Below are 26,398 nucleotides of genomic sequence, written 5' to 3' on the forward strand. Positions count from 1 at the left end.
GGGTCTACTGCTAGGGTTTATAAGTGCTTGCTATGAGTTTTGAGCAAGTGCTGGGCTGAGAAATGAATGGCTTGAGTGTTTAAGTTGAAAGTTTGTCTAGTTCCAAAGGAAAAATTGAAGAGGAGACTTTGTGGAGTGGAGAATAGTTTTACCCTAGCTAACCATCGCTGCCCGGTGCGCAAAACCAGGCAAATGCGGTATTCATAGCAGGGAAATGAAAGAGAAATTAGCCCAAAATGACCAATAAACTATGAATTTCTGGGCTGAAACCACTCCTCCAGGGACAGATAGGCTGCTCAAAGCTCCCCTCTCTCATAGGTGAACAGAGAAACTTCCTTCTATCCAAATAAGGTATGAGCAAACATGGAGATTTGTAACACAGCCCTGAATTCAGCACTAACCTGTAAACTGGACTATACTAGCTTAGAACGGCGGTGAGTAAGTATGTATTTTTTTGTTTTTTTTTCAGAAAATAAAGCAGATGCAATAAAAAAAACACTTTAAATGCACAGAAAAGGATACTTATTGTTATATATCACAGGTCAGAGTTGTAGACAATGCCCCTAGTAATAAAGTAGGGGAAGAAACACAAATATAGTAAAAGCAGATGAATAAAGTGCTATATATATATATATATATATATATATATATATATATATATATATATATATATATAAAACAATGGAAAAAGAACAAATTGATTTAAACAAGTTACCCAATTAACCAGACAAAAGCTCAAAACTGAGCCCTGTTCCAGCAGTCTTCAATCAGACAAGTTCTAACTGCACACTCCTGCTACTGGGGTGCAGGGGAACCCTCTCCAAAAAAAGATGGCCTGGATCAGTGCTCAGTTTATACAAACAAAGACAGACTCAGCAGGCCTGAATCTGGTCTATACTACAGCAACAAGGCATACCAATTTCAGAAAGAAACAGTTCAAATAAGCAGGCACAATAAGCCTGTGACCAGAAATTCCCAGTTCAGAAGGGCAGAATCCAGCCTCCCCCCACAAGAGTGCAGACCACAAACCCTCTTAATGTAGAATAACTGGCCAGAAGCCCAAGTGCTTAAGCCAGAACTAATACACTTTTAGAATAGCAGACACTGGGCCTTCAATCAGCAATTCCCAGCTTAGAAGGATGTAAGCTACCTGTCCTGCCAGTGCAGACCACAAACCTTCTTAATGTAAAAAAAACTGAATGAAGCCCAAGTGCTTAAACCAAAAGACTTAGAATAACAGTTTACAATTTAATCAGGCTAATACCAAGCAGTAGTAAATGCAGCAGAATAAATAAAATTGAGTATTTTTAAGAAAAGCAAAATAAAGTAGGAGGAAACACAAATACAGTAAAAGCAGATGAATAAAGTGCAATTTTTTTTTGCTAAATACAGTTCCAAGACTGAAACCAGTTGAACTGTTGATTAACATTGATTAGTTAATAGTAAGGATAACCAATAATTTGACTAAATATGTGGATGATAGGTCTAGGTCTAAACAAGCAATGGCACAGAAGCGGAACATCGAAAATGACATCATACAGTATCAATAAAAGTCCTGGGAAAATATGCATTAGATGACGGGATATTTCAGCTCTAGCATGGTATATAAGGGAAAAGAAACCTGTCCTGAAAATGACTTATTCAGTTATTGAAACATGCCTGGATGGAACACTTTCCTCCCAAACAGTACTTTTAGTTGAATGCCTCTGACTTTGAGTCTTGAAAACATACCCAAGCAGTATGACAAAGAATTGCTCAGTAATGACTAACTGCTCCTTCATGGGCATATCCATGTTGCAGTCATAATTTGATAGTTAGCTAGGAAACCAATTTGCTCAATACCAGCTATCTAGCAGCAGAGACAAAAATAGTGCACAACACTTCCACTTTGGAAGTCAGCTCAGACTCTATATTGAGGGATTTTTTTTCTTTGTTTTTTTAATATCTCCAGTGGAAAGGGTAAACAGCACTTTATGTTAATCTGTTGTAATACTGAGAAGCACTGAAACATAATCTCTTTTTCTGCTTAGAAAAACCTTGATGCTCCCAACATTTTCTAAGACTATTACTGTATACTAACTAATAAAGCAATCAGTCATCCCCCAAACCCTACATTGTTGACTGCATCCTTCTCAGATGTCTGTGTAAAATAATAATAACAGTAATAATGACCAAAATCCCATATTTTATATTTGTTTCACACAAACACACTGTAGCATAAGTAATCCAATTTAATTCACACACACATACACACAGACTAGTCCCACAAAACCAGATTAAGGACTGCTTGAAAGTCATCACAGAGAGCCTCCCACCAGGAACTATAGCCACTATGTTGACTGTGAACACCTCTTATTGTTATGAAAAAATAGCATCATAAAATAAGATTCAGCCATGTATAGCACAGTTTGAATAATTTATGAAAGTATAAGAAATATTAACCACCCAATAGCATATGCTAACTCTCTGCAGAAATAAGTCATCTGAAAAATTCTACTTTATAAAGAAGTATTACTAATGCCATGGTGGTTACTGCTGGCAAACAACTTTGCATTTCAGTGCTTCAATGCAATGCCTTCTGCCCTTGAAGAATAAACTGCCTGTGTTATTGTACTAATTTGGTGTGCTGGTGATATTGCTATACCATTTCCTGAACTAAATTAGCTATGCAATAGAGAATGGCTGGCAAACAATGATAACATGTTCATAGTTACTAGGCATGCAGTCCTGGAGACTGTTAAGGAGCTTAGCTCAAATTCCCAATTGCTCCAAAGCACTGCGGTTAGGTGACTTGCTCAGTCTCACACAGCAGGTAAATAAAGGTGGAAAGATTCAAGCCCTGCACCCTTGCCATAGAAATCAGCTCATTAAAAAGTTGCAGCATCAGTCCAGTGTGCTGACTGCCTTAATAACAGGTTTCAACTTACATAACGGATGCCAAAGATCAAGTGGTTCTGATCATCATTCCTAATAATACAGACTACACAGTCTGACAAAGGTCAATCCCATTGCAGTTGCTGGAGGCTGTAAAGAATGTACTTCAAAAATATTTTCCTAAAATGGAACATATTTAGACTGCTTTACACAACCCAGGCCTATTAATTAATTCAGTCATTCTTTAGTGTAACGAATAAAGCAAAATAATTAAAGATAATATAAATGTTGCAACTGCTTTTGTTCAAAACCCCCCAAAAAAATCAGAAATATGAAACCACATAGCATAATTTTTTTTTGGGGGGGGGGGGGGCTTACATGCTTGCAGTACACCTGCATCTCATTTTTGACCTCTGCATTTCTTCTCTGTCATCAAGAATAGCTATCCCATCTGATATCACTTAGTACATGTTTGACCTGCTTGAATGGCTAATAAAGCTGCATTGTTGCAGCATATACGTCATGAGCCAACAGAGCCAGACTGAGGACAAATGGGGCCATACACATGCTAATGAATCAGGCCCCTGCTTACCATACCAGTATCCTATTAGTTTCCCCAGTTACCATGAGTACTGTCCAAATCTGTACGTCTATTTTCTTTATTACTTTTACAGTTAGATTTGAGTTTCATTTAAAACTTTTATGTCAAATTTTACAGAAAAAAACACTGATAGATATTTCCTAACCAAAATTGAAAAAAAAGACTTGGCAAGAGAAACAGTAAAATTATTGTCCCTTGAAACTCACATTTAGTGAAAATGCATCTGTCAACACATTAAACTAGAAGAGCTATGTTAGGATTCATATTCAAACAGCATATAGTGAAGTAGTCATTAGTGTCTATGTGGAAGGTGCAGGAATTTAAAAGGCAAATGTTTAATGCATTTGCTAACAGCTTGGAACACCTCACTGGACATGTGTTCCTTTTCAGGAGCAGCTCAAGAGTACTGTCTTTAAGAGCTCATAGCTTAACTCATCTGCGTTACGTGCTAGACAAATTACTGTGGCCCAATCAGACTGCATTTCATCCCTGTCTGCCTGCAAAAAAATAAGCTAAATTAAAAGAATGTACTCATAGTTAAAATATTAATATTAAACTCATCAGCTTCATGCTATCCAATTTACTGACAGCTAAATAATAACTAGGCTGTCAACATTCAAAAGAAACCTGTCTGGACATCTGCAATAACTAAACTCTATAATAAAATGAAAGAAAAAATATTGTACAGGACCAAGAAGGAGCAGGTGCCTATTTGGAAGCAATCTCTCCTTAGCCTGAGCAAGCAAAAGAGCTCTAGTGAAATCCTCCAAAGCAAATTATGAGTCCAAACTGTCCACATCTACTAAAGATGGTCATAAAACCTTCTTCACATATGTCCTCAATCTCAAATGAGGCACTCAGATCTGCTCAGAATTGGTGGTCAAGGACACCACATACATAAATGCCATAGAAATAGGCAACCTGCTGGCAGACAGGTTCAGTGTAAACTTCACCCCTCTGCCCCCCATCAGTAAATCAGGACATCCCCAGCCCCTGCCCCCATTCCCTTATCTGTAGGCAGCAATTCATCACTGCCCTCTCAAAGGCAAAAAATACAGCCTCCATGGGACCCAATAACATCCCAGGCTGCATCCTAAATGAACTCAGGCAGGAACTTGCATCACCATTAGGAACCCTATTCAATCAAAGCCTGAGTACCTGCTTCATCCCAGCTGAGTGGAGGATAGCTGCTGTCATCCCTTTGAACAAAGGTGGAGCTTCCACTGATCCAGGAAATTGTAGACCCATCAGCCTAACTAACCTGATCTGCAAGGACATGGAATGGATTATCATGGACCTTATTAACTAGGACATTGGCAACCTCCAAACACTTGATACCACACAGTTTGCTTTTTTCAAGGGGAGGTCATGCCTGTTAAATTTGGTTGACTTCTTTAAGACAGTCACCAAAGCCATGGATAAGGGGAAGACATTGCACGCCACCTACCTTGACTTGTCCAAAACCTTAAATACTATTCCCTACTTGGGTATAATAAACTATCTCAACTGGCATCAATCTGTATGTTACCAGATGGGTAGCAAACTGGCAAGTTGATAGAACCCACCCAGTCAAAGCCACCTCAAGCAGTAGACCTGTAAAGTGCGGTGTACCCGAGGGATCAGTCTTGGGTCTTCTGTTGGGACTTCTGTTGTTTGGGATATACTTTTCTGAGGTACAGGCCAAAACTAGTGAGCTATGGCTAATCAAGTTTGCAGCTGACTGCAAGCTAGGTGCTGTCATAAATTCCCCTAATGATGTGGACATCCTCCAAGAGGGTCTCACCCAAACAAATGACTGTACCAGAATCTTGGCATCAAACTTAATGCCAAAAAATGCATCATCATCCCCTTTGGGGAGAGTGATGTCCCCACAAGTTATCACATTAATAACAAGGTCCTAAGCACACAATCAGTCGTGAAGGACTTGGGTATGCAGGTTTATAGCAAACTGCCTTTTGACCACCATATTGCCTCCATTGTATGGAAAACTTTCTACATGGCCCACATTATTAGTAAGGGTAACTCATCCAGGGACAAGAAGGTCATAACTTCCCTGTATTCTTCCCTTATAAGATCCATTATTGAGTATAATGCCCCTTTCAGCATGTACCTTACAAAGCACACGCAGCAGCTGGTGAGACCACCAAGGTTTCTCACCAGTAGAATCCAGGGCCTCAAACATCTACCCTACACAGATAGGCTAAAGGCCCTGTTCCTCTACTCAGTCTAATACAGACTCCTCAGAGGTGACCTCTGTCTGGTATACAAAGTAATCTCAGACCCCACCTTGATGGGAGTGCTGCATATCTGTAAGTCAAGCTCCACTTGAATAACCTGCATGCAGAACCTTAACCTGGTCTGTTACATCAATAGAACTTGTTGACAGGAGAGATTTGTGTCCCAGAGACTCCCCTTTCTGTGGAATAGACACCATCTCCATGTCTAGCAGAGTACCTCATTAACCCTTTTTAAGTGCAACCTGGATAACTGGATGGGGAAGAGAAAATACACCCCTGGAATTTCACCTGCATCCCTGATGGACAGTGGTATCAGTTGCTGACTTGGTGGAACATGGGCTAAATTCTTGGCTAGGCTTATAAGGACCTCAGGGCCAATAGCCAAGTAACTTTCTATGATCCTATGATCCTATGAAGAAGGAAGCCAAGAATCACATCCAAGGAACATGGCTCACATGATAATGCTCTTATTTACTAAAATCAGTTTTCTTCCTTCACACATTTATGTACTCTGTCTCATAGGTAGTTACTAGGCTTACAGTCCAGGGAAACATTGAGGAGCCTTAGCCAGATTTCCAGTTGTCACAGAGAGCTGTCTGATTTTGTGCTCAAAAACTGGGCAGAATTATATGGCAAAATCAGAGATGTTCTACAAAACTGAGGACAGAGAAGAAGTCACTTAAAGTGTTAACAGCGTAACAGGTTTGTATCAACATGCATTTATTTATGCTTTCATTTATCCTTTGTTAACTGGGTTAGTCCCATTAGACTAGTGGTCTCTTTTCAGGGGAGACACAAGCTGGTATTTATACTATCAGTGGAAATTTGGCCAGAGCATCAGGGAACTTCAACTACTCTTTGATAGGTGATGCGGGATCTTTTACATCCACTTGAGCTACCTCCAATTCAAGCAGAATGTACCTTGGTTAAGTTGCCAGCCAAAGGACAACACACTCAGTAGTGCATCAGCTCACTTTATGCTGCACTGCAATATCAGCAATTTATTTGTCTAGCATGGGAATAGAACCCACAGCCTTCTGCACCAAAGGGAAGTATGCCACCTGTTGCACCACTGACAGTGACTCTGAACCATCAAACAATAAAACTTTATAACTGACAATGGCAGACTGTAAACCTCAGTGATTTAAAAAAAATGCACACACACACACACACACACACACACACACACACACACACACACACACACACACACACACACACTCACACACACACACTCACACATATATATATATAGGCCTGGAAGGTTGGTGTGAAGGATTTACTCTGAGCAAAGTCACTTAACTAGACAACACATCTAACTGGGGCATTTTATATACACACACATACACAAAGACACACACACACACACACACACACACACACACACACACACACACGCACACACACACACACATACACACACACGCGCATACACACACACACACACACACACACACACACACACACACACACACACACATCTCAGTACTATGCTTGCAATATCTACTGAATAGTTGTCTGTACGACACTTGCCTGACAAATCTGCTGTAAATCCAACACTGCTAGATGAAAGAAAGAGGTGTGTACAATTCAAACCTCCTGCGTGCTTCCTAAATATGAGATGCAGATGTACATGCTGAGGTTTGTCAATACATGACAAACAGACTGAGGGATTTCCTAAATACCTGATGCAAACATGATGAAATATGTGAAGCAGACATATGAACTGAGGAATCACTGGTCTTTTAGCTAAATAATGAGTATTTTTTAACCAGTTGGGGCCCCAAGCCAGCACCAGGCCCTAGGTAACTGCCTATGTCAGCTTATGCTGGATCAGTCTCTAGTCTCTTGGTGTATTTTTGTATCTAGTCATGCTGAGAAGATCAAAATATAAGCTTCTCCCTAGCAGGCTTTGCAGTTCTTCAGTATTTTATTGTAGTGCTATATCCAAAACATTGTACAGGAAATTGGTATTTACAATTAAACAAGCAGAGAAATAATGAAAACAATATATCAGTAAACACAGTCTTTCAAAGCTACAAGATTCAAATGTCAAAACTCCAAAGGCAAAAGAATGTTGTAAATTAAATCAGAAACTAAAGCTGCAAATAAGAGAACTCAGTAAGTAAACTGTAAAGGCTAAATAAATATTAAAAATGCTATTTAAATGGAGAAAAATGCTGAAACATTACAATAAATGTTGTAATAAACTGTTAAAAATAATGTTGTTACCTGTGAAAATTCAGAAATGAAATCAAGTAATACTATTGAAGTAACATAACATGAATTCTTATCATTTGATCAAAGTTTCAGAACTTCGAAATTCACCTGATTGAGACCATGAGTTTAAATACTTGGGATCAACAGTTCAGAGTAATGGTGAGTGTGGAAGAGAGGTGAAGAAGAGAGTACAGGCAGGGTGGAGTGGGTGGAGAAGAGTGTCAGGAGTGATTTGTAACAGACGAGTACCAGTAAGAGTGAAAGGGTAGGTCTACAAAAGGGAAGTGAGACCAGCTATGTTATATGTGTTGGAGACAGAGGCATTGACAAAAAGGCAGGAGTCAGAGCTGGATGTGGCAGAGTTAAAGATGTTAAGATTTGCACTGGGTGTGACGAGGGTAGACAGGATTAGGAATAAGTATATTAGAGGGTCAATCCAGGTTGGACAGTTTGGAGATAAAGCCAGAGAGGCGAGATTGCATTGGTTTGGACATGTGCTGAGGAGGGATGCTGGGTATATTGGGAAAAGGATGCTAAGGATGAAGCTGCCAGGTAAGAGGAAAACAGGAAGGCCTAAGATAAGGTTTATGTATGTGGTTAGAGAGGACATGCAGGTGGTTGGTGTGACAGAGCAAGATGCAGATGACAGGAAGAAATGGAAACAGGTGATCCGCTGTGGCAACCCCTAACCAGGAAAAGCTGAAAGAAGAAGAAGAAGAGACCATATGATCGAAGTTTTAAAGCATTGAACATAAAAGAAAAAAAATAAAAACAAAAACTTTTCTTTATGTTTTTGCAGGGGGACAAGCCCCCCTCTGTTCCCCCACACCTCCTGGAAATTAAATATACAAACTCCGAGATCTCACTACACTGAGGAAAAGGGTAAATTTCCTGATCTGATCTGCTCTGTACTGCAATCTCCATTCAAAATGTTCGATGTTTCAAAACTTTGATCATATAGTCTTAACCATATGAATTTCAAAAGTTTTGAAACTTCGATCATATGATAGGGTTCCCATAACAAATGTAATAATTAAGTTCAAATGAACTATTGATTTTAAATGGGAAGATTGAACTGAGTCAAATGGAATACTAAAACAAGGCTATTGCCACCATGAAGAAAATGTTAGTAGTGCAAGAGCAAACTTACACATTAAGATTTACCGATTTGAAAGCTTCCAGTTAGTCAGACACCCTTTCAAGACAATCATAGAAGAAAGAGCCTTCTCCAAATTAGGTCCTGCTGTTTGGAACAAATTGCCAGGTGCTTTAAGAAACCAACAGACTATCAGAATTCAAAACTGCACTAAGGAAACACCTTCAGGAGGAAACTACTTGCACCTATTTTCATGACAGTGAATAGTAAGCCAGCCTCATGTAAAATGTTTAATACCATCTATTACTATAGAATTTACCAAATCATATAAATAAGGTAAATAATCAACATTTGTGAATAATGTAATGAATGTAATTACTGTCTTCTATGTGTACTGCTGTGGCTACAGTATCATTGTGTTGCTGCTCTGTTGTCACATTGTAACCTTCTCTGATGTGATTACACTGCATTATTCATCATGTTCTTTCTGCTCTGTGACCAAGGTCATGACTGAACAGGGTCAGCAAACAAGCTCACTTACCTGGTTAACAAATGACAGATAAATAAATGCCATCAACAGTTATGTCAGACGTGTAGGCACCTTCATGTTGTCTTGGCAGGTTCCCCTGTACCCTACATAATCCAAATTACTGATACTACCATCTAATGATGGACAGCTTGTCAATTATTGTGACACACATTAGTTGTCTATGTTTACTCCTAGAATAATAGTGTAAACATTCTATCTTGATCTAAGTGCTTCCCTAAGGCCACTCCTTGCTTCCTTCTTACTATGGTCCTTCCTTCTCTTCTCCGCAGTCTGTCATTTTCTTTTTCCTTCTGTCCATCCCTTTTCTTAACTATTTTTTCTCCAGTAATTTACGCTGTCTTTAACTTACTTTTACTTGCTTTACCTCTTTCATACTTGTTTTCTTTCCATTTCAGCTTATCCAAGTTGCCCAACCCCTGATATTGTGTCTTTAGTTCATATCTTCATCTTCTCCACATCACTCCATTCCTAACTTTTGCACATTCTTTGCTCTGACTCTGTTCTTGACACCCAAGTCACAATGCATATAATTTCTTCTAAACAGAGAATATTCTGGAAGTATGCTTCTAATACACTTCTTATTTCATAGTTTTGCATTTTCCTCCTCCTGGCATTTTTCACTCTTTTTTCACTGTCCTGCACATCCCTGTCATCACCCCCCCAAGGTTATTCTGACTGTCATCCTCTACCTTCTCCCCTCATTCCAATTTATAAACATTTTCTCATTCCATTTGATCACATTCAGCCAGGTTTTTATGTGTTCCTCCACTTTTTCAGCCAACATGATGAGCATACATCCAATAACACTGCAACTTGTTGTGATAGCTGTGTTTCACAGGTGACACCATTCTCTTTGCCTTTGCTCTTTTGTAAACAATGCAGTTACACAACTAACTAAATGATTCAGAGTGAAATTTTCACACTGTCTTAACCTGCCTTAACTTTTGCATTTGCAGGTTATGCGTTTGCGATGAAGATAAATTTGGCCGTAATGAGTTCATTGGAGAGATTCGAATCCCACTAAAGAAACTGACACCAAACCAGACCAAGAACTTTAACATTTGCCTGGAAAGAAAATTGCTGGTAAGGTTGTGAAATAATTTTATCCTGTTAGTCCTAGTGACAGTGATCAGCCAAAGGTTTGACAAGTTAGGTGTGATAGAGCCCTATAGGTTAGAAGTAATAATCAGTAATTACATATCCTGCTTCAGCGTTTGGAGTTATATAACTTATCAGAATGTAATTTGCAAAATATTTATTTGTCTGTTCATTCATTAACTGGATAAATGATCCACTTGCCCCATTCTGAGCACTACCTGAATAAAATGAAAGAAAGAGCAATTATACTAAAGAAGAAGGTTGGGAATATAATGAGATATCATAAATGGAGTAAACACAAATAAAATATATATTTATTTATGCATGCATGTATTTATTTGTTTATTTACTTTTGGTTGACTGGGTTAATCCCAGAAGTCACAGTTTATGTTAAGGTGATACCCACGGTAGTATTTGTATGCAGAAAACGGATAAGACAAATAAGCACCACAATACAGAGGATGCTAAAGTATTAGCCAGTGTACCTACAGGCAGCTGCTATAGATGAATAAAACATGCACATCCAGGACAGAAATCAAAGCAGCAATAGAACCAAATAACCCTGTGTTTTGTTATGTTTATGTATAGATGTTCCCCAGTAAACCAACTAGAAACAGCAAGGAGTCATAGCTTAGAAAATGAGAGACTGTCGAATGATCCTTTTTTGTTATATAGACAACAATGCTAGCAGCTATTCTCACGTGTATCTTCTAATGTCTTCATACCTCTCTATATAATGATATCCTGCTGTTTTTAATTTCTCCAAGTCTTTTGAGTTTCTAATACCATGACACGAATGGACCCCATTCCTAAGTCAAAGTACCATTAAAGTTCATGAAATCAGTATTGTTTCACTCTTTGATCTTAGCCAAAAGTGCTCTTCGCAGCACCCGCAATGTGCCCAGTAATGACTCCTTCTGCAATTCATACGGTGTTACATGAATTGGTAGCATATCTAAATACGATTGTAAATTCTTTTTTATAAGACCAGTTGCTCCTATATTATTGGAACTGTCTGGGTATCTTTCTTCCACATGGCTCTCATTTCTGCCTGCAGATCGAGGTATTTTATGACTTTGTGTCTGTCTATACGCAAGACACTGTAGTCACTACGCGTGGCGATTTCAATGATCAATGCTACTTTTGTCTTCTTTTCTTGGACCACTATATCCAGTTTTCTAGCATCTATCTTTTGGTCTGTTGGTATTGGGTGATCCCAAGTGATGTAACCTTCATCATTTTCTATGATTCTCTGTGGCTCATGTTTCCAGTGTTTTTCAGCCACTTCGATACCATAATGTTTGCACAATCTCCAGTGTAACAATCTCGCCACATTATTATGCCTTTCAGTATACAGTCCCTCTGCCATTAGAGAGTCACAACCAGCAATAAGGTGTGTGACTGTTTCCAATTCGGTTCCACAAAACCTACATGTCTGTTTCTCCCACATGTTCAATGGACTTAGTAAACCAGCATGTACATAGCCCACTATCTTGGGATGCCAATATTAACCTTTCATTTCTCAATGTAAATTCACCTCTCCTTAACCATTCCTGCATTCATTCTTGATCAACATGAGGCTCTTCCAGAAGTTTTCTATACTTGCAACTATATTTATGTTTTTTCCACATTTCTTGTCTTCTCACCTGGTCCTTCACCTTACATTCTTTCTTTTGTTTTTTAGCACATTCAGTTGCTGCCTGATTTATCCACTTCTGCTTTGATTTCCATTCCTGCTTGACTTCGATATGCTTCTGCTAAATTAAGCAGAGATGTCATCTTAGAGTTATTCTCCTCATGTTTCAAAACTTTCACCACATTTGGATCTTGTGAGGTCAGTAGATATGTGTGGAATCCCACAATTGCAGATCTATACATGTAATCTATTTCAAGGAGGCCCATCCCTCCTTCAGAACAGGGAACATATAAACTTGGTATACACTGATTTTTATAAATCATTTGGTGAGCATGAAACAACCTTCTTGTTTTAATATCCAATCTATCCAACACATTTTGGGGCCAGTCAATCACTCCAAAACTATAAGTTAGGACAGGAAGAGCAAATTGATTTATAGCTTGGATCTTGTTCCTAGGTGTCATTGCTGTTTTTAGGATTAATTTACGTCTTCTAAAGTACTCCTTACTAAGCTTTATTTGCATTTGTTTATGTTTTATTGCTGATCCTTCATCAATTCCCAAGTATTTATACACCCCCTCTTGCTCAAGTTCTTTTATATCACATTCTTGTCCCAAACTGGTGTTTTCCTGGTGCTGTAGTTTTCCTTTTTTAAAGGTTGCTTTTGCACATTTATCAAGACCAAATGACATTCTAATATCATCTGAAAAAGTTTTGACAACCTGCATCTGTACTTTCAGTTCCTCATCTGATGAGCTATACAATTTTAAATCATTGACAAAGAGAAGATGAGAAGTTATTAGACTTTGTTGTTTTCTAGAAGCCAAATTATAGCCATGACCTAAGCTGTTAAGTAAACATCTTAATGGATTAATGGCAAGGCAAAATAGCAACGGTAACAGGGAGTCACCCTGGAATATCCCCATTTGGATTTTTATCCCTGGGATAATAATCTGTCCTTTATCATGGCTTAATTGCAAAGTGGTCTGCCACTGTTTCATGGTTACTGTAATGTAATCAATCAGTGTAGGATGTACCTTATACATTTTTAAGCACTCTTTATCCATGAATGTGGGATACTATCAAATGCTTTTTTATAGTCAATCCATGCCATACTTAGATTCTTCCCTTTCTCCACTATAACTTAATTTAACAGCAAATAATCCTTTGTTCCATATGACTTTCTTTTATTGCCCTTTTGTTCTACTGCCATAATTGAGTTTTCTTCTAAATGACTATAAACTCTGTCGGCGTTAATATTGGTCTATAATTTTTATGGTAGCTTGCAGGTTCACTTTTAAGTAAGAGCATTGTTTTTCCTGTTGTTAACCAGTGTGGTGTCTGTTCGGGGTGTGCAGATAAATAGTTCTTACTCATGGCTAGATCCTCATGTAAAGAAGTTAATACTTTAAGCCAAAAGTTAGGTACTGCATCTGGGCCTGGGGTTTTATAATTAGAGGCTTTTCTCAACTTTGTTTCAATCTCTCTAGCTGTTATTTCATCCCATTTCATATCCTGTACCTTTAAACTTCTTATTCTTTCTTTTACTTCTTCTATCCATTTAGCATCTTTGTTATGTTCCACAGGATCTTCATAGATACTTCTCCAAAATGTATCTATTTCCTCTTTTTTCGGCTGTCTATCAATTCCTTTTACCTTATTTCCCAATTCTCTATAAAACATTTTTGGGTCATCAGTAAATTTCTTATTTTGTACTTTTCCCTTATATTTATCTTTGTATCTTCTGAGTCTTTCCGCCTGTTTTGAAATTTTTAGTTTATTTCCAATAGTGCATAATAGATCCTGGTCTGTTCTAATACTGCGCATTGATTTTATCACATCTACCTTTCTTAATATTTTTGTTGATCTGTTCCCTCTTCTATAATCTTCTAACAATGACACTTCTTGTCTTAGCTGCTTTATAGTTTTCTCTGTTCGATATTTCCATGATGGTATTCACCCCCCCCCCTTTTCCTTCGCTACCCTATGTTCCTGTGGTAGACTTTTATCAGTTATTAATTTAGCAGCACAGTAATATATTCTGTTTATTTTTGTTATATCACATGGATCTCTATAGACAGTCCTAATTACTGTGTTCATTTGTTTTATCAAGCTTCTGACTTTTTGGGGTTTTATTAACCTTCGGCAGTCTATTTCTCTCATTGATCTTGATATATCTGTCTTTGTCTATTAAATCAAACAACTCTTCTCTTAACTCCTTTTCTTCCATACTGAGGGCACATCCCTTGTTTTCCATTTCCTGCGTGCATTCTATAGAAAGTTCTATAACATCTTCTTGTGGCACATTCTCTTCAGTTTCATCATGTGTCATCTGTTGTTTTGTCATATGGGAACTCACTGGCCTATCACTCCTCAACATTGACTGCATCAGAGTTTCTACAGTTTCCTGTTCCTTTCCTTCCTGTCTAGCTTCGAGTGAACTTTTATACTGGTTTCCTGTGGAAGGCTCCAAAATATCTTGATATGGCACCTGACCTGTTGCTTCCTGTTCCACTGGTTTCCCCTTAATTTGGATATCCATTGCTCTATCCTGTTGTGGTGCTCTCTACATTTGATTTACTACACCAAATTCTTCTCTTTGCAGCTGTTCCATAACCTCAATTTCTATTTCTTTGACTTCTCCATTATTAATCTCTTTTTCTACTTTTCCTCTTAGTCTTCTTGTTTTTTGTATTGAAAAGTTTTCCATATCTGGATTCCTTTGCCTATATTTTTCTTCAAATATCTTTGGTGCTGCTCTTTTTGTATTAGTTTTGCTTTCTCCTTTGCATAGATATTACACCATATTAAATCTCTTTTCCTTTCCCCTGTCCATATTTCTTCTTCACGTCTCCTGATCTTCTTGCTTTTCCTTATTCTGGGGACTCACTCCATCATGCTGTGATGTAGCCTGTTTTAGACCTTCTACATTAAATCCTCCACTTTGCAGGCACTCCATAACTTAATCTTCTATTTCTTTAACTTCTACTTTACTAATCATCTTTTCTACATTAAATCTTTGTGCTTTTAATCTTTTTATTGTGAAATTTTCCATATCTGGATGCCTTTGCATGTATTTTTCTTCGAATAGCTTTGAAACTGCCTTCAATATATTAGTTAACTTGGCTTTCTCTTTTGCATAAATATTGCACCATATCAAATCTCTCTTTCTTTCCCATGTCCGTATTTCTTTTTCATATTTTTCAAATATCTCTAGGTTTTGTTGTTTATATTTTCTCACTTCCTCAGAGGCTTCTTTTTCCAAAGAGATCAAAGTTTTTTGATCTATATACTGTTTTTCAAAAATGTGTTGTATTAATGAAAGGAAATTTTTATTTGAAGCTTGTGAGAGTTTTTCCTGCGGAAGTATTTTTCTTTCCTCTAATTTCTCTCTTCATCATTTTGTATATCTTGTGTATGGAAATTCTGGGCTTTTTACATAATAGTAACAATACATAATGTCTTTCTTATCCTCAATAATTCATTCTGTCATCTTTATGGCTCTTCTTTGGCCAATCATTTTTTGTTGTTTTTGTGGACTGCTACTTCCTTCTACAACATGTAGCATAAGCTATGTTAGGTGTCTAATATGAGGCACATTTGGACCTTCTGCCATAGTCATGTAACACATTTCTGTCTGTTAATGATGGCCTTATCTGTCTGTTTTTCACTCTGACTTGTTTTTACTTTTCTACACTGTAGAATATTCTGTGCACAAGCTTACATCATCACCCATTGCCATGCCTGACATTTGTCCTAAGCTGAAATTAATGTCTAATTTTACTGATTTAAAATTAAGCTCCAAGTATACTGTCAATGCCAGTTGTCTAGCTTTCCCATGTAACTTAATAACACCTACACTTTATTCTTAATCACATCTGCAGAGCTATTTATGTGGTCTGCCTTGTCCCATTTAGGTTGATAGAGCTTGAAAGGCAGATCACACACAATGCTTTTGTTCTGTTGAAAGTTAATTGTAGCACTGAATTTGCAATATAGATTGCCATGATTTAGCACATTGAATATCAAAAGGCTGACTTTAGCTGAACAAGAAATGCAAAAAGATACATTGCTTGTTCATCTCAAAAGATTTTCTCAAACTTGATTCTTTGTTTGCTTTGTTTTATTCCCAGTTATTTTTAGTTGCTGTCCAACCTCCAGCAATGCAGAATGTGGCACATAATTAACTTATTGCCAGCAGACTTTCATGACTTAAATATGCTATATTTAACACCTTAAAAGCAAGCACTGCATAAAAGACTGGAATATTATTTTATACAGCTTATTGTATTTCTTCTCAAAATTTGTTTAGTAACACAGTCAGAATTAATGTATGTTTCCTAAGTCCAAGTCTTTTCCTCTTTCGAGAACCTAATATCAAGCCAAGCACCCTTGTGGCAGGAAAGTTCAGGCAGGGGCCCATCTGATTCAGGGATGTTGGACCAGGGCTCATTGTTGAGCTTTCCAATTGGTTAATTGTTTTAAAAAAGGTTTCTCTTAGCTGCTATGTAAGCCCTGCATTTGCGTGGGTTTGCGCTTGTTTTAACTGAGCTACACAAGATTTCGTGACCAACCACTGTTCTACTGTGACTTCCAAATCAATCTGAGGAGTCTGCTACTTTAAGCAAAAAATAAGTACCCATTTGCTCAGTTTTTTGCACTTTTTTACTGCATTTCCACTGTAGTCTTCTGAATTTCTGCATTTCTAACTGTTTTCGCTACTTTATCGCACTTTGTTGTAGACATAGCATAGTCTAGATTCAGGTTTGCTGGATCTAGGCCTGTTTGTTTTATTTGAGCACTAAACTCCAGCTATCTTTTGTTGGAGAGGGCCCCCCTGCACCTTTCTGGCAGGAGAGTGCAGTCAAGGACCCATCTGACTCAAGGTTGTTGGACCAGGGGTCAGTGTTGAGATTTCCAATTGGTTAATTAGTTTAAAAAAGGTTTCTCTTAGCTGCTTTATAAGCCCCATGTTTGCACAGGTTTGAACTGCAGCACCATCTCACACTAATGGGCAATTGTGGATACCCTTGGCAGTTATAGACCTAAACTTTTTAGCTAGTTAATTTTCCCTTAGTCAGCTGATTGTGCTATAGCAGAGGAATCTCACAGTTGTTACTCATTGCCAGGAGAAACCTTCAGAGAAGCCTCTGTAGTAGCACACAATGTCACGTCCATTAAGCCTGTCGAAGTCTGGAAATTTTTCACCTGTCCACCAACCTCACTCTGTCATTTCTGTCCTCTCCCTCTTACTGACCATACTATTGTACCCTGCACTATGAATAATCAATGTCCCATCATTTTTCCAGCCAGCCAGGTTGACTTGCACATCCTGAGACAATGTAGCAATTGTCTCATGTACACAGACAACCAACTTCTCCTAATTCACACAAATTCAGTATGTGAGAGATGCATCTGTATTAAGAACCTAGAAATCAGGCTCTCTTACTTACCAGTCAGTATATCAGACACAAAGCAAGTTGTCAGCTTACACACCTCATCTCCTCCAACAATCACACCACCAACACCTAAACCTACACATGTGGAGGTCCTCACCAGTAACGTATCTAAAGATCAGGGACCATCCAAACACAAACACACTTCACATATACATCCTCAGTAGACCACAGTGCATATAGGATCCCACGCACCTTTGTCTCACCGAACAAACCCATAAGCCATAGCACTAAATCTAACATCTAATCATAGGTGACTCCATTGTGAGACACACAGATGTCCCAGACACCAGGTTGGATAAGGAAAAGGTCACAGTTAGCTGCATGTCAGGTGCTAGAATCTGCTACATCATGCACACATTCAAGTCTCTCAACAACAAGTACTGTTATGATTCCATCATAGTCCATGTTGGTGTGAACAACTTGAGATGTACCTCACTGGACTATATGAACAGAGACATTGCCAAGCTCTTTCTTTATGTGTCCCAGACAGGTATTTCCCTAGCCTTAAGCAACATGCTACCTTTGACAAGGATGATGCCACAATACAGGCAGAAAATGATTGACTTCAACAATTGGCTTAGTTTCTGGTGTCATTATAAGGGGATCCAGTACCTGTCAGTCTGGGATGATATGCTCGATAGACCTCAATGCTTTGCCAGAGATGGTCTTCATCTGTCACCCCTGGTATTTTGGTTACTGGCTAAGGCTCTTGCCTACTACATAGTGCCTTTTTTAGGCAAGGTCACAAGAACAAAATTCCCAATGTAAAAATATCCTCAAAAAACAACCTTAAGGTTCTGCTGCTACTGCAGTCTCTGGAAGCATTCCTCACCCTAGAAGATGCTGACATCCTAGCAGTCACAAAGACTTGGTTTAAGGCCATGGAAAGCACCCGGCCATACCAGGTTACAATGCTTTTAACACATTTATCTGTTATCTCTAAGGAGCAGGTCTTAAAAGTCCTTTCCAATGCCTCTATGGGACCAGAAAACATCCCTGGCTGCATTCTTAATGGATTAAAATAGGAATTAGCTGCACCACTATGCAGTTTTTTCAACCACAGCCTAAACACTGGTTATGTCCCTGCAGAATAGAAAACAGCTACAGTCATCCCTTTACATAAAGGGGGTGCATCCACTGACCCTGGGAACTATAGACCCATAAGCCTGACCAGCCTTATCTGCAAGACCATGGAAAGAATCATCATGGACACTTGACCCAACCCAGTTTGGCTTCTTTAAAGGGAGATTGTGCCTAATAAACCTTGTGGACTTCTTCAAGATGGTCACCAAAGCCCTGGATGAAGGTAAATCTTAGCATATGGCCTACTTAGACTTAACTAAGTCCTTTGACACTATCCCCCACTCTGGCATCATTGATAAACTCACTCAGCTGGGGATTAACCTGTACATTGTCAGATGGGTTGCAAACTGGCTCACTGATCGAACACATACAGTCAAAATAGAAGACTCAGCCTCCACCAGCAGACTCTTTACCAGTGGTGTTCCACATGGTTCGGTGCTGAGGCCCTATTATTTGGAATCTACTTTTCGGATGCACAGGCAAAAACAAAAGGTCTATGGCTGACAAAGCTTCCAGATGACTGCAAACTAGGAGCATTCATAGAGTCCCCAAGCAATGTCAACATCCTTCAAGAAGGTCTTACACAGACCAGTGATTGGTGCTAAGGTCATGGTCTCAAACTAAATGCATAAAAATGCATCATCATCCCTTTTGGCAAGTGCAATGTCCCTGCAGATTACCACATTAATAACAACACTATAGCACTCAGGCTTTGGTGAGAGATTTGGGCACACAGGTTGATAGCAACCTATCCTTTGACCACCATGTCTCTACAGTAGTAAGAAGAGCTTTCTACATTGCCCATTGCATAAGTAAGGGAATTGCTTCCAGAAAAAAGGTCATAACCCCCCCCCCCCTGTACTCTTCCCTCATCAGGCCAGTAATAGAGTACAATGCTGCCTTTGGTATGTACCTTACCAGGCACCTGAGCAATTGGAGAGACCTCAAATGTTTCTTAAAATGAAAATTCAAGGTCTTCAGCACATATCATATGTTGACAGACTGAAATCACTGTTTATACTCTGTGTCATACAGACAACTCAGAGGAGATCGGTGCCTCACATTTAAAGCAATCTCAGATCCTACTTTATTGGAAATGCTGCACATCTATAAGTCAGATGGTACTGGATGCACTTGCTCTAGGGACCTTCACCTAGTATGTGACATCAACAGGACTTGCACGAGAGACAGTTTTGTTTTTCAAAGGTTACCTCTCCCCTGAAGCAAACTTCCACTTCAAATTAAGCAGGGCCATTCTTTGACCCTATTTAAGAGTAATTTGGATGATTGGATGAGAAACTGTAAATTCATTTGGGGAGTCTCACCAGTGTCCCTCCTGGATAGGGGCAGTAGGTGTTGATTTAGCTCTGCTTGAAACATTGACACTCTAAGGAAAAGGGTTGGAACTTGGCTAGGCTTGGAAGCACCCTAGCACCATTAGCCTAGTAACCTTCTATGATCCTGTGATCCTATAATGCTATGGGCGTATTTTCCCCTGTGTCATGTGCTGGAATCTCCATTGCAATGTCTGCTGCACTTGGCACAATTATGTTTTCATTTTTCCAACTCTGTGTCCCAAGCCCAGATTTTAACTTCTTTTTCCATGTTTCCATGTTCTATATGGCTTATTCTTGTCAAATATCAGTGGGATTCTATACCTGGAGACCATTATCTGCTATCAGTGTGAAAAAGATACAAACAGAGAGTGTTTTCAAGGTTGAAAATAAATTTTCTAATTTCACTGCATACATGATATACATAAGTAACTCCACACAGATAATCGTGCAACCATTTGTTACGTCATAAAGTGAGACTTTGTAAATAAGCACAGCTGTGGAACATCAGAAATGTGAATATAGCTGCAAACAAAAGAAATGCTAGCAGATTCAACAGGGTCCATAGCTTAAGGGCATGGGATAACCATGGATAGATTCTAGAGGTCAGGCACAGTAGAAGAGGATAGTCAAAGGCTAAACAGGTGAACCAAAGAGTCCACAATGAAGGATGCATAGGCCGTAAGAATCTGGGTACACTGATGATCAGTTTAGGTCATTCACAGAAAAAGTTTGTCCACAAATTTCTTGACAGAAGAGCTAGTATCAGGTCAAAAATGAAAAGGAGGAAAAGATCTGAAAGTACCACCTTTGGAGCTTTAGAAATATGACATGTTGAGAAGCTGTGGTTTCTCTTAGCTCATAGAAGCAATGACAAAATGTGGCAGCCATTATGGGAGTGCTGTGATGTGCTCTACTTTGTACACTGACTTTAATATTGCCCTGCTGAGAGTTTCTACCTACTAGGATATTACTTTACTCCCAAACATCCTTAGGATTATGGGGGGAACTGTTCCTGCATTTTGTACAGAAAGCAGATTTTTAGGCATTTTATGTGCTATTTTTTAATTATTGTTATCTTCATGGAATGTCAGCTATTGCCCCTCCCATGATCTGACCAGCTCATTCATTCCTGTTCCAACAGGATGCTGCTGTGGGAGATTAACATCCAATGAGCAATCAGGACTTTCTGTTTTTAACCCTCACTCTCTAACACTGGAGGATCTTAATGGTCTTCCCTCACAATCCTGGTAATGTGACACACACATATTCCTGCACATGTATAGTGGTGAACATTGCTGCATGTTGTGTCTCTGACCCTCTGCTGGCAGTTGTCAGAACAGCTTTTGAGGCTGGTTTTGATTCCTCTCCCCCAGATGGTCAAGGTACCAATAGCTGCTTTCTTCCATGCTACCCATCCAGTTCCATCAACTCCCATGTCACTTTCTGATCCAGGATGATCAGAGTCATATTTAGGCTTTGTCCTTCTCTGTCCAAGGCATCAGTCTTTATGTGCTTTTTGAATTGCTTATGCAGCAGCTTATTTGCTTTGTAGAAATTTCCAGTGTTTGGATTTTAATTATCAATATAGTGAGCTGAAGTAACCCCCATGAATATAGCTTTTTTCTATTTTTGATCCCCATATTTCTGTCTACCCTATCCACACAGACACAATTGATCTCCTTTTTATGTATTGGGTAATATTTCTCTTCCTAACAGAAACATTTGTCACAGGTATTGGGAAGTCATGTTGACATAATTTTTTTCTTAACGCTTTTTGTCCGTGTTGTCTGTTGATCATCAGCCCCCTCCTCTTGGACCTCTGCCAAGTCATTTCTCTTTCACTGGTCATTTGTATGTCATATTACTCTATGGGGTGATCTTTGGCCTCCAATGGTGAATTCCCTAGTGGCAGCTTAAAGGGCAAGTCTGATTTACCAGGCATGTTCTGACAATTTATACTTCGCAAGGCAAGTGGTCTTGGACATGGCAGCCATCAACAGGTGGGCCCATCCCACAGGCAGCTATAGATGATGGCTAATTTTTTTCTCCTGACCTAGATGTTGGTTGTACTGGTAGCCAGACATCTGTACATCCCCATAATACCACCCTGATGCATATGTATATCCCTACATGCTGGCCTAAATTGCTACTTTTTAAAGTAAAACTTACTCTGCAAGGATATCTCAGCTCAACTGCTGCTTTCTTAGTCTCCTATGTCTACTAGGAGATGGTCATGCAGCAGGGTAAGCTGATTCACTGCAGTGTGGATTATACAGCATGGCTGACTCTTTGCATACCCCCTCATTGACTCTTCTTGTATATGGGATACTAATCTAATACAAGTTATCTGGGTTATAGCTAAGGTTTTATTGCTGTACACCACTGAGCTCACATGTTTACAACAGTATGTTCCATGGCATAACACCAGTCAGTGGACTGTCTTCCAAAAATTCAGGCAGAACATTGTACCACCTTTGTCAAGAAAACCATTCTGCCTTGAAGTGTGTATGCTGCATGTGTATTTGTGTAGGTATGCATCTGTGTATCTATGTGTATGGCTACATGTATATGCTGTGTGTGTGTGTGTGTGTGTGTGTGTGTGTGTGTTGTGATTTGACTTTCATGCATGTACCGTGTATCATTGTACTGTATTATAATGGAAGTCTTGAGCAGTGCTCTTGTAAGTTCACCAGCTCAAAGTTTACTTCAGAACTAATATGCAACACATCCAGTCATCATCACTGAGTGATGTTTTACCAGTGGAGATCTTAATGCAAGTTGTACTCTTATCAGAAAAATATCAAAGCAGTATTTCTGCTAATAGGAAGTGTGTGTAAATATACACGACAACCACACTGAAAGTGACATATAAATCACCTGTAAAGTTTTTTTTTTGTTTAATAACATAGCAATAACCCATGCCTGGGTGTGGGTAATGGTGGATTTACCCACGGTTGGTGTGGTTTGGTCACGAATGCGAAGCCCGAGTGGCCAAACAAAGCCAACCGTGGGTAAATCCAGCATTACCCACACCCAGAAGTGGGTTATTGCTATTATACAATGACATTATTTAAGAAAAAAAAATTATTTTTCTTAAATAATGGCATTGTATAATGCCTCCTTGCTGCCCTTCCGCAGCTGTCTGGTATTCTGCGGCAGTTCTGATGTACTGCGCATGCGTATGGCTATGCAGTACATCAGATCTGTGGGCAAAAGCAATGGAGAAAGCAAGATCTCCATTGTTTTTTACAAACTGTTTCACTATGTTAAATGGGTTTAAAGCTGTCTCACTATGTTAAACCCATTTAACATAGCGAGACAGTTTTGAAAAAAGCAACGGAGAAAGCAAGATCTCTGTTGCTTTTTTCAGACTGTCTCGCTATGTTAAAAGAGTTTAACATGGCGAGACAGCTTTAAAAAAAGCTAAGGAGAATCTCTGTTGCTTTTTTTTAAAGCTGTCTCGCTATGTTAAATTCGTTTAACATAGCGAGACAGTGTGAAGCAATGGAGATCTTGCATTCTCCGTTGCTGTAAAAAAAGAGTTATAGTAATGGGAAAATTCCGGGCAACCGGACCTTTTTACATTACTATAACTCTGATTTACAACGTACACACTGACAAATCAGCATGCACATTTCTGAATATTAATTGGGGGTCGTTGTATAATCTTAACGTTTATTTTTAAAGGAACACATGAATTATGACTGAAACAAATAGGTGTAACATAAGGTAGAGATGCAGCATTACTGTCAATAGAAAAATAAGAACAAGCATTGATAACTTTTTAAAATGATATAACATATAAAATAACAAGTGGCTCTGGAATTTAGGCCTATGGCTATTAATTGAAAAACTCCAAAACATTATTTTAATATAGGGACAGGAGTTCACAGATCCATTAACTGGAGATGATAAAGGATGGTTTGCAAGGGATATCATATGAAATAAGCAAATTACATTAAGAAGATTCAACCTTCAGTGCAACAGATTTTGCTTAAATTACCTCATAAGTCTAGGAATGTGATCATGGCCTGATGAAATTTCTGTGAGTAGTTCCATGAAAAGAGCATTTGTTTGATAAAGTTATACTGCAACTTTAAGGAAATGTCCTCTTTTTTTGTCCAATGTTTGGCCATATACATTTTAACCCAGGCTAATATTATACAAACCATATAATAATTTAATGTGTATAATATGCATTATATATATATATCAAGCAAAACTTTATATTTTTAAGTTTTTCATGATTATCTTTGCTTCTTAAAACTAGATTTTTTGAATTGTTCAACAGAGAAAGGTAAATAGGCAGAGTGGATTTATGTGGCCAAGCAATGTGAAAAATATTTGCAATGGAATTTTCTCCACCAATACTACAGTTCGGAAACTCAGGCTAGCCCATTATTGATAGTTTATTTAGTAAGTTTGTTACGGTAAAGCAGTACAGACCATTGATGTATAAATTTTGGAAAATGTAAATTCTTGCAAGTGATATATCACATTTTTCCCAATCACAAATAAAACAAAAACATTGTTTTAAGCAATGACGACCAATACCTAGAAGAACAGGAAGCAGAAAAGTAAATAGAATTCAGTACTGAAATATAAATAAATGAGAGGTAATGTTTCTTTCAGGGTGACTCAACCACAAAAAGACCATCTTTCATTATTACCAATCCCAAACTGGAAAATGTTGCAACATCATTTCTTATTAAGCTGAGCTGTGGAATGGCATTAGTTTTAGCATTCCATAATTTCAGCAGACATGTATCTTGCAGATATTAACATATTACCGTCCAGTGGTTGGTATAGGCAGGACATTTTTTTTCAATTGGAAAATCCAACATCCTGAGGGGTTAATTATTAATTGACATGTTGGATTGCCCGAATTTATGTCAACAAAAGATATTTAAATAACCCTGACATTTGATCAAAATGATATGAGTCAAGCATTAATAGCCTAATGATCAATGGAAGTTTAAGAGCATATGTGAGGATTTCTATGTAAAAGTAACAGGTTTCACAACAGACAAACTCATAATAAATTATCTAATTAATATAATCCAGACAGGGATATTATTAAGTCTGAAAGCAAAATGTCCAGAAATACTCAAAAGTGTTGCAAGCCTCAAAACTGTATAGAAAAATGGCAGACCAGGAAGTTTAAGTTCTCCTTTTAACTTCAGACCTGACAGATTACTTAGGCTGACACAAGAACTATGGTTATTCCATAAAAAAATTGAGATCATGTTGTTCAAAGATTTAAACATGCATTCACTACATGTAAAATTGAACTATTGCAAAAATAAAATAACGCAGGGAAGATATTAATTTTAACAAGGGCTACTTTAGCAAGGAAACTAAATTTGAGTATTTGTGTTTATTCAGTTTGTCTAAATCCACCTTGATTTCTTCTACTGTTTGGTTGAAATTGATATGAATAAATGTATTAACCCTTAAATATTTACATTCGGTAAGAAAACCATTAATACTAGAAACCATGGAAGACTTGAATGTTTTGTTTGTGGCAGTCTGAAGTAAAAATAATCACTTTCTCAATGTTTAACACATACTTTGAGATGTTGCTTTAATTTTTGATTATCTATAGTAAATAAGGAATACATATATCAGGATTTTGAAATATCAGTGGATATCATCCACAATTAAAGCAACTGTAATATTTGTATCAAGAAAATTTCAATAGTTTGAGGTTCTGATGCATAGTAAAATGCAGTGGTTACAAGGATAGAGTAAAAAAGATAGGGTGACAGAGGGCACCCGGGTATACTACTTGTAGAAATCTTTACAGCAGAAGATGTTCTCTTATTTATTTCTCAATAAGGGGAGGCTGAATCATATTTATTATTTTTATTTATTTATTAGCATTTGTTTGCCAGGAAAGTTAGACTGAGCATTGCCCTTTTCCAGCAAAGGCCTGGAGACAAAAGCTCTATTATACAAACATCATAGACTTCATTCACATTGTTTCATCATTTACAGTCAGTTTCATTCATGAACAACAGTTCCATTTTCAGACATACTTGACATAATAATCCTATTTGATAACCAGGCAGGCCCATTGGGCACACAGTACTTTTTCAAGGGTGACCAAGGAGAAATGGTAGTTACACAGGAGGCAAATGAGGGCTGATGGAATGAACCACTGTACCCCAGGAACTAAACCTAACATCTGTGCCAAACATCCTTGAA

The 26,398-nt window shown here is 38.2% G+C and overlaps 1 protein-coding gene across 2 annotated transcripts in view; it reads left to right on the top strand.

The window, feature by feature from the left end:
• The window catches only part of LOC122811948 (double C2-like domain-containing protein beta), a 1,736,177-nt gene that overhangs the window by 975,293 nt on the left and 734,486 nt on the right, over positions 1 to 26,398 (top strand). For both annotated transcript variants that reach the window (XM_044084139.1, XM_044084141.1), the window contains exon 5: positions 10,535 to 10,661. In XM_044084139.1, the coding sequence (XP_043940074.1) occupies positions 10,535 to 10,661 (127 nt within the window). The remainder of the gene's footprint in view (positions 1 to 10,534; positions 10,662 to 26,398) is intronic.

The sequence above is a fragment of the Protopterus annectens genome, chromosome 9.part0 (genome assembly GCF_019279795.1).
Source record: "Protopterus annectens isolate FY-2018-M chromosome 9.part0, PAN1.0, whole genome shotgun sequence".
Taxonomy (NCBI): domain Eukaryota; kingdom Metazoa; phylum Chordata; order Ceratodontiformes; family Protopteridae; genus Protopterus; species Protopterus annectens.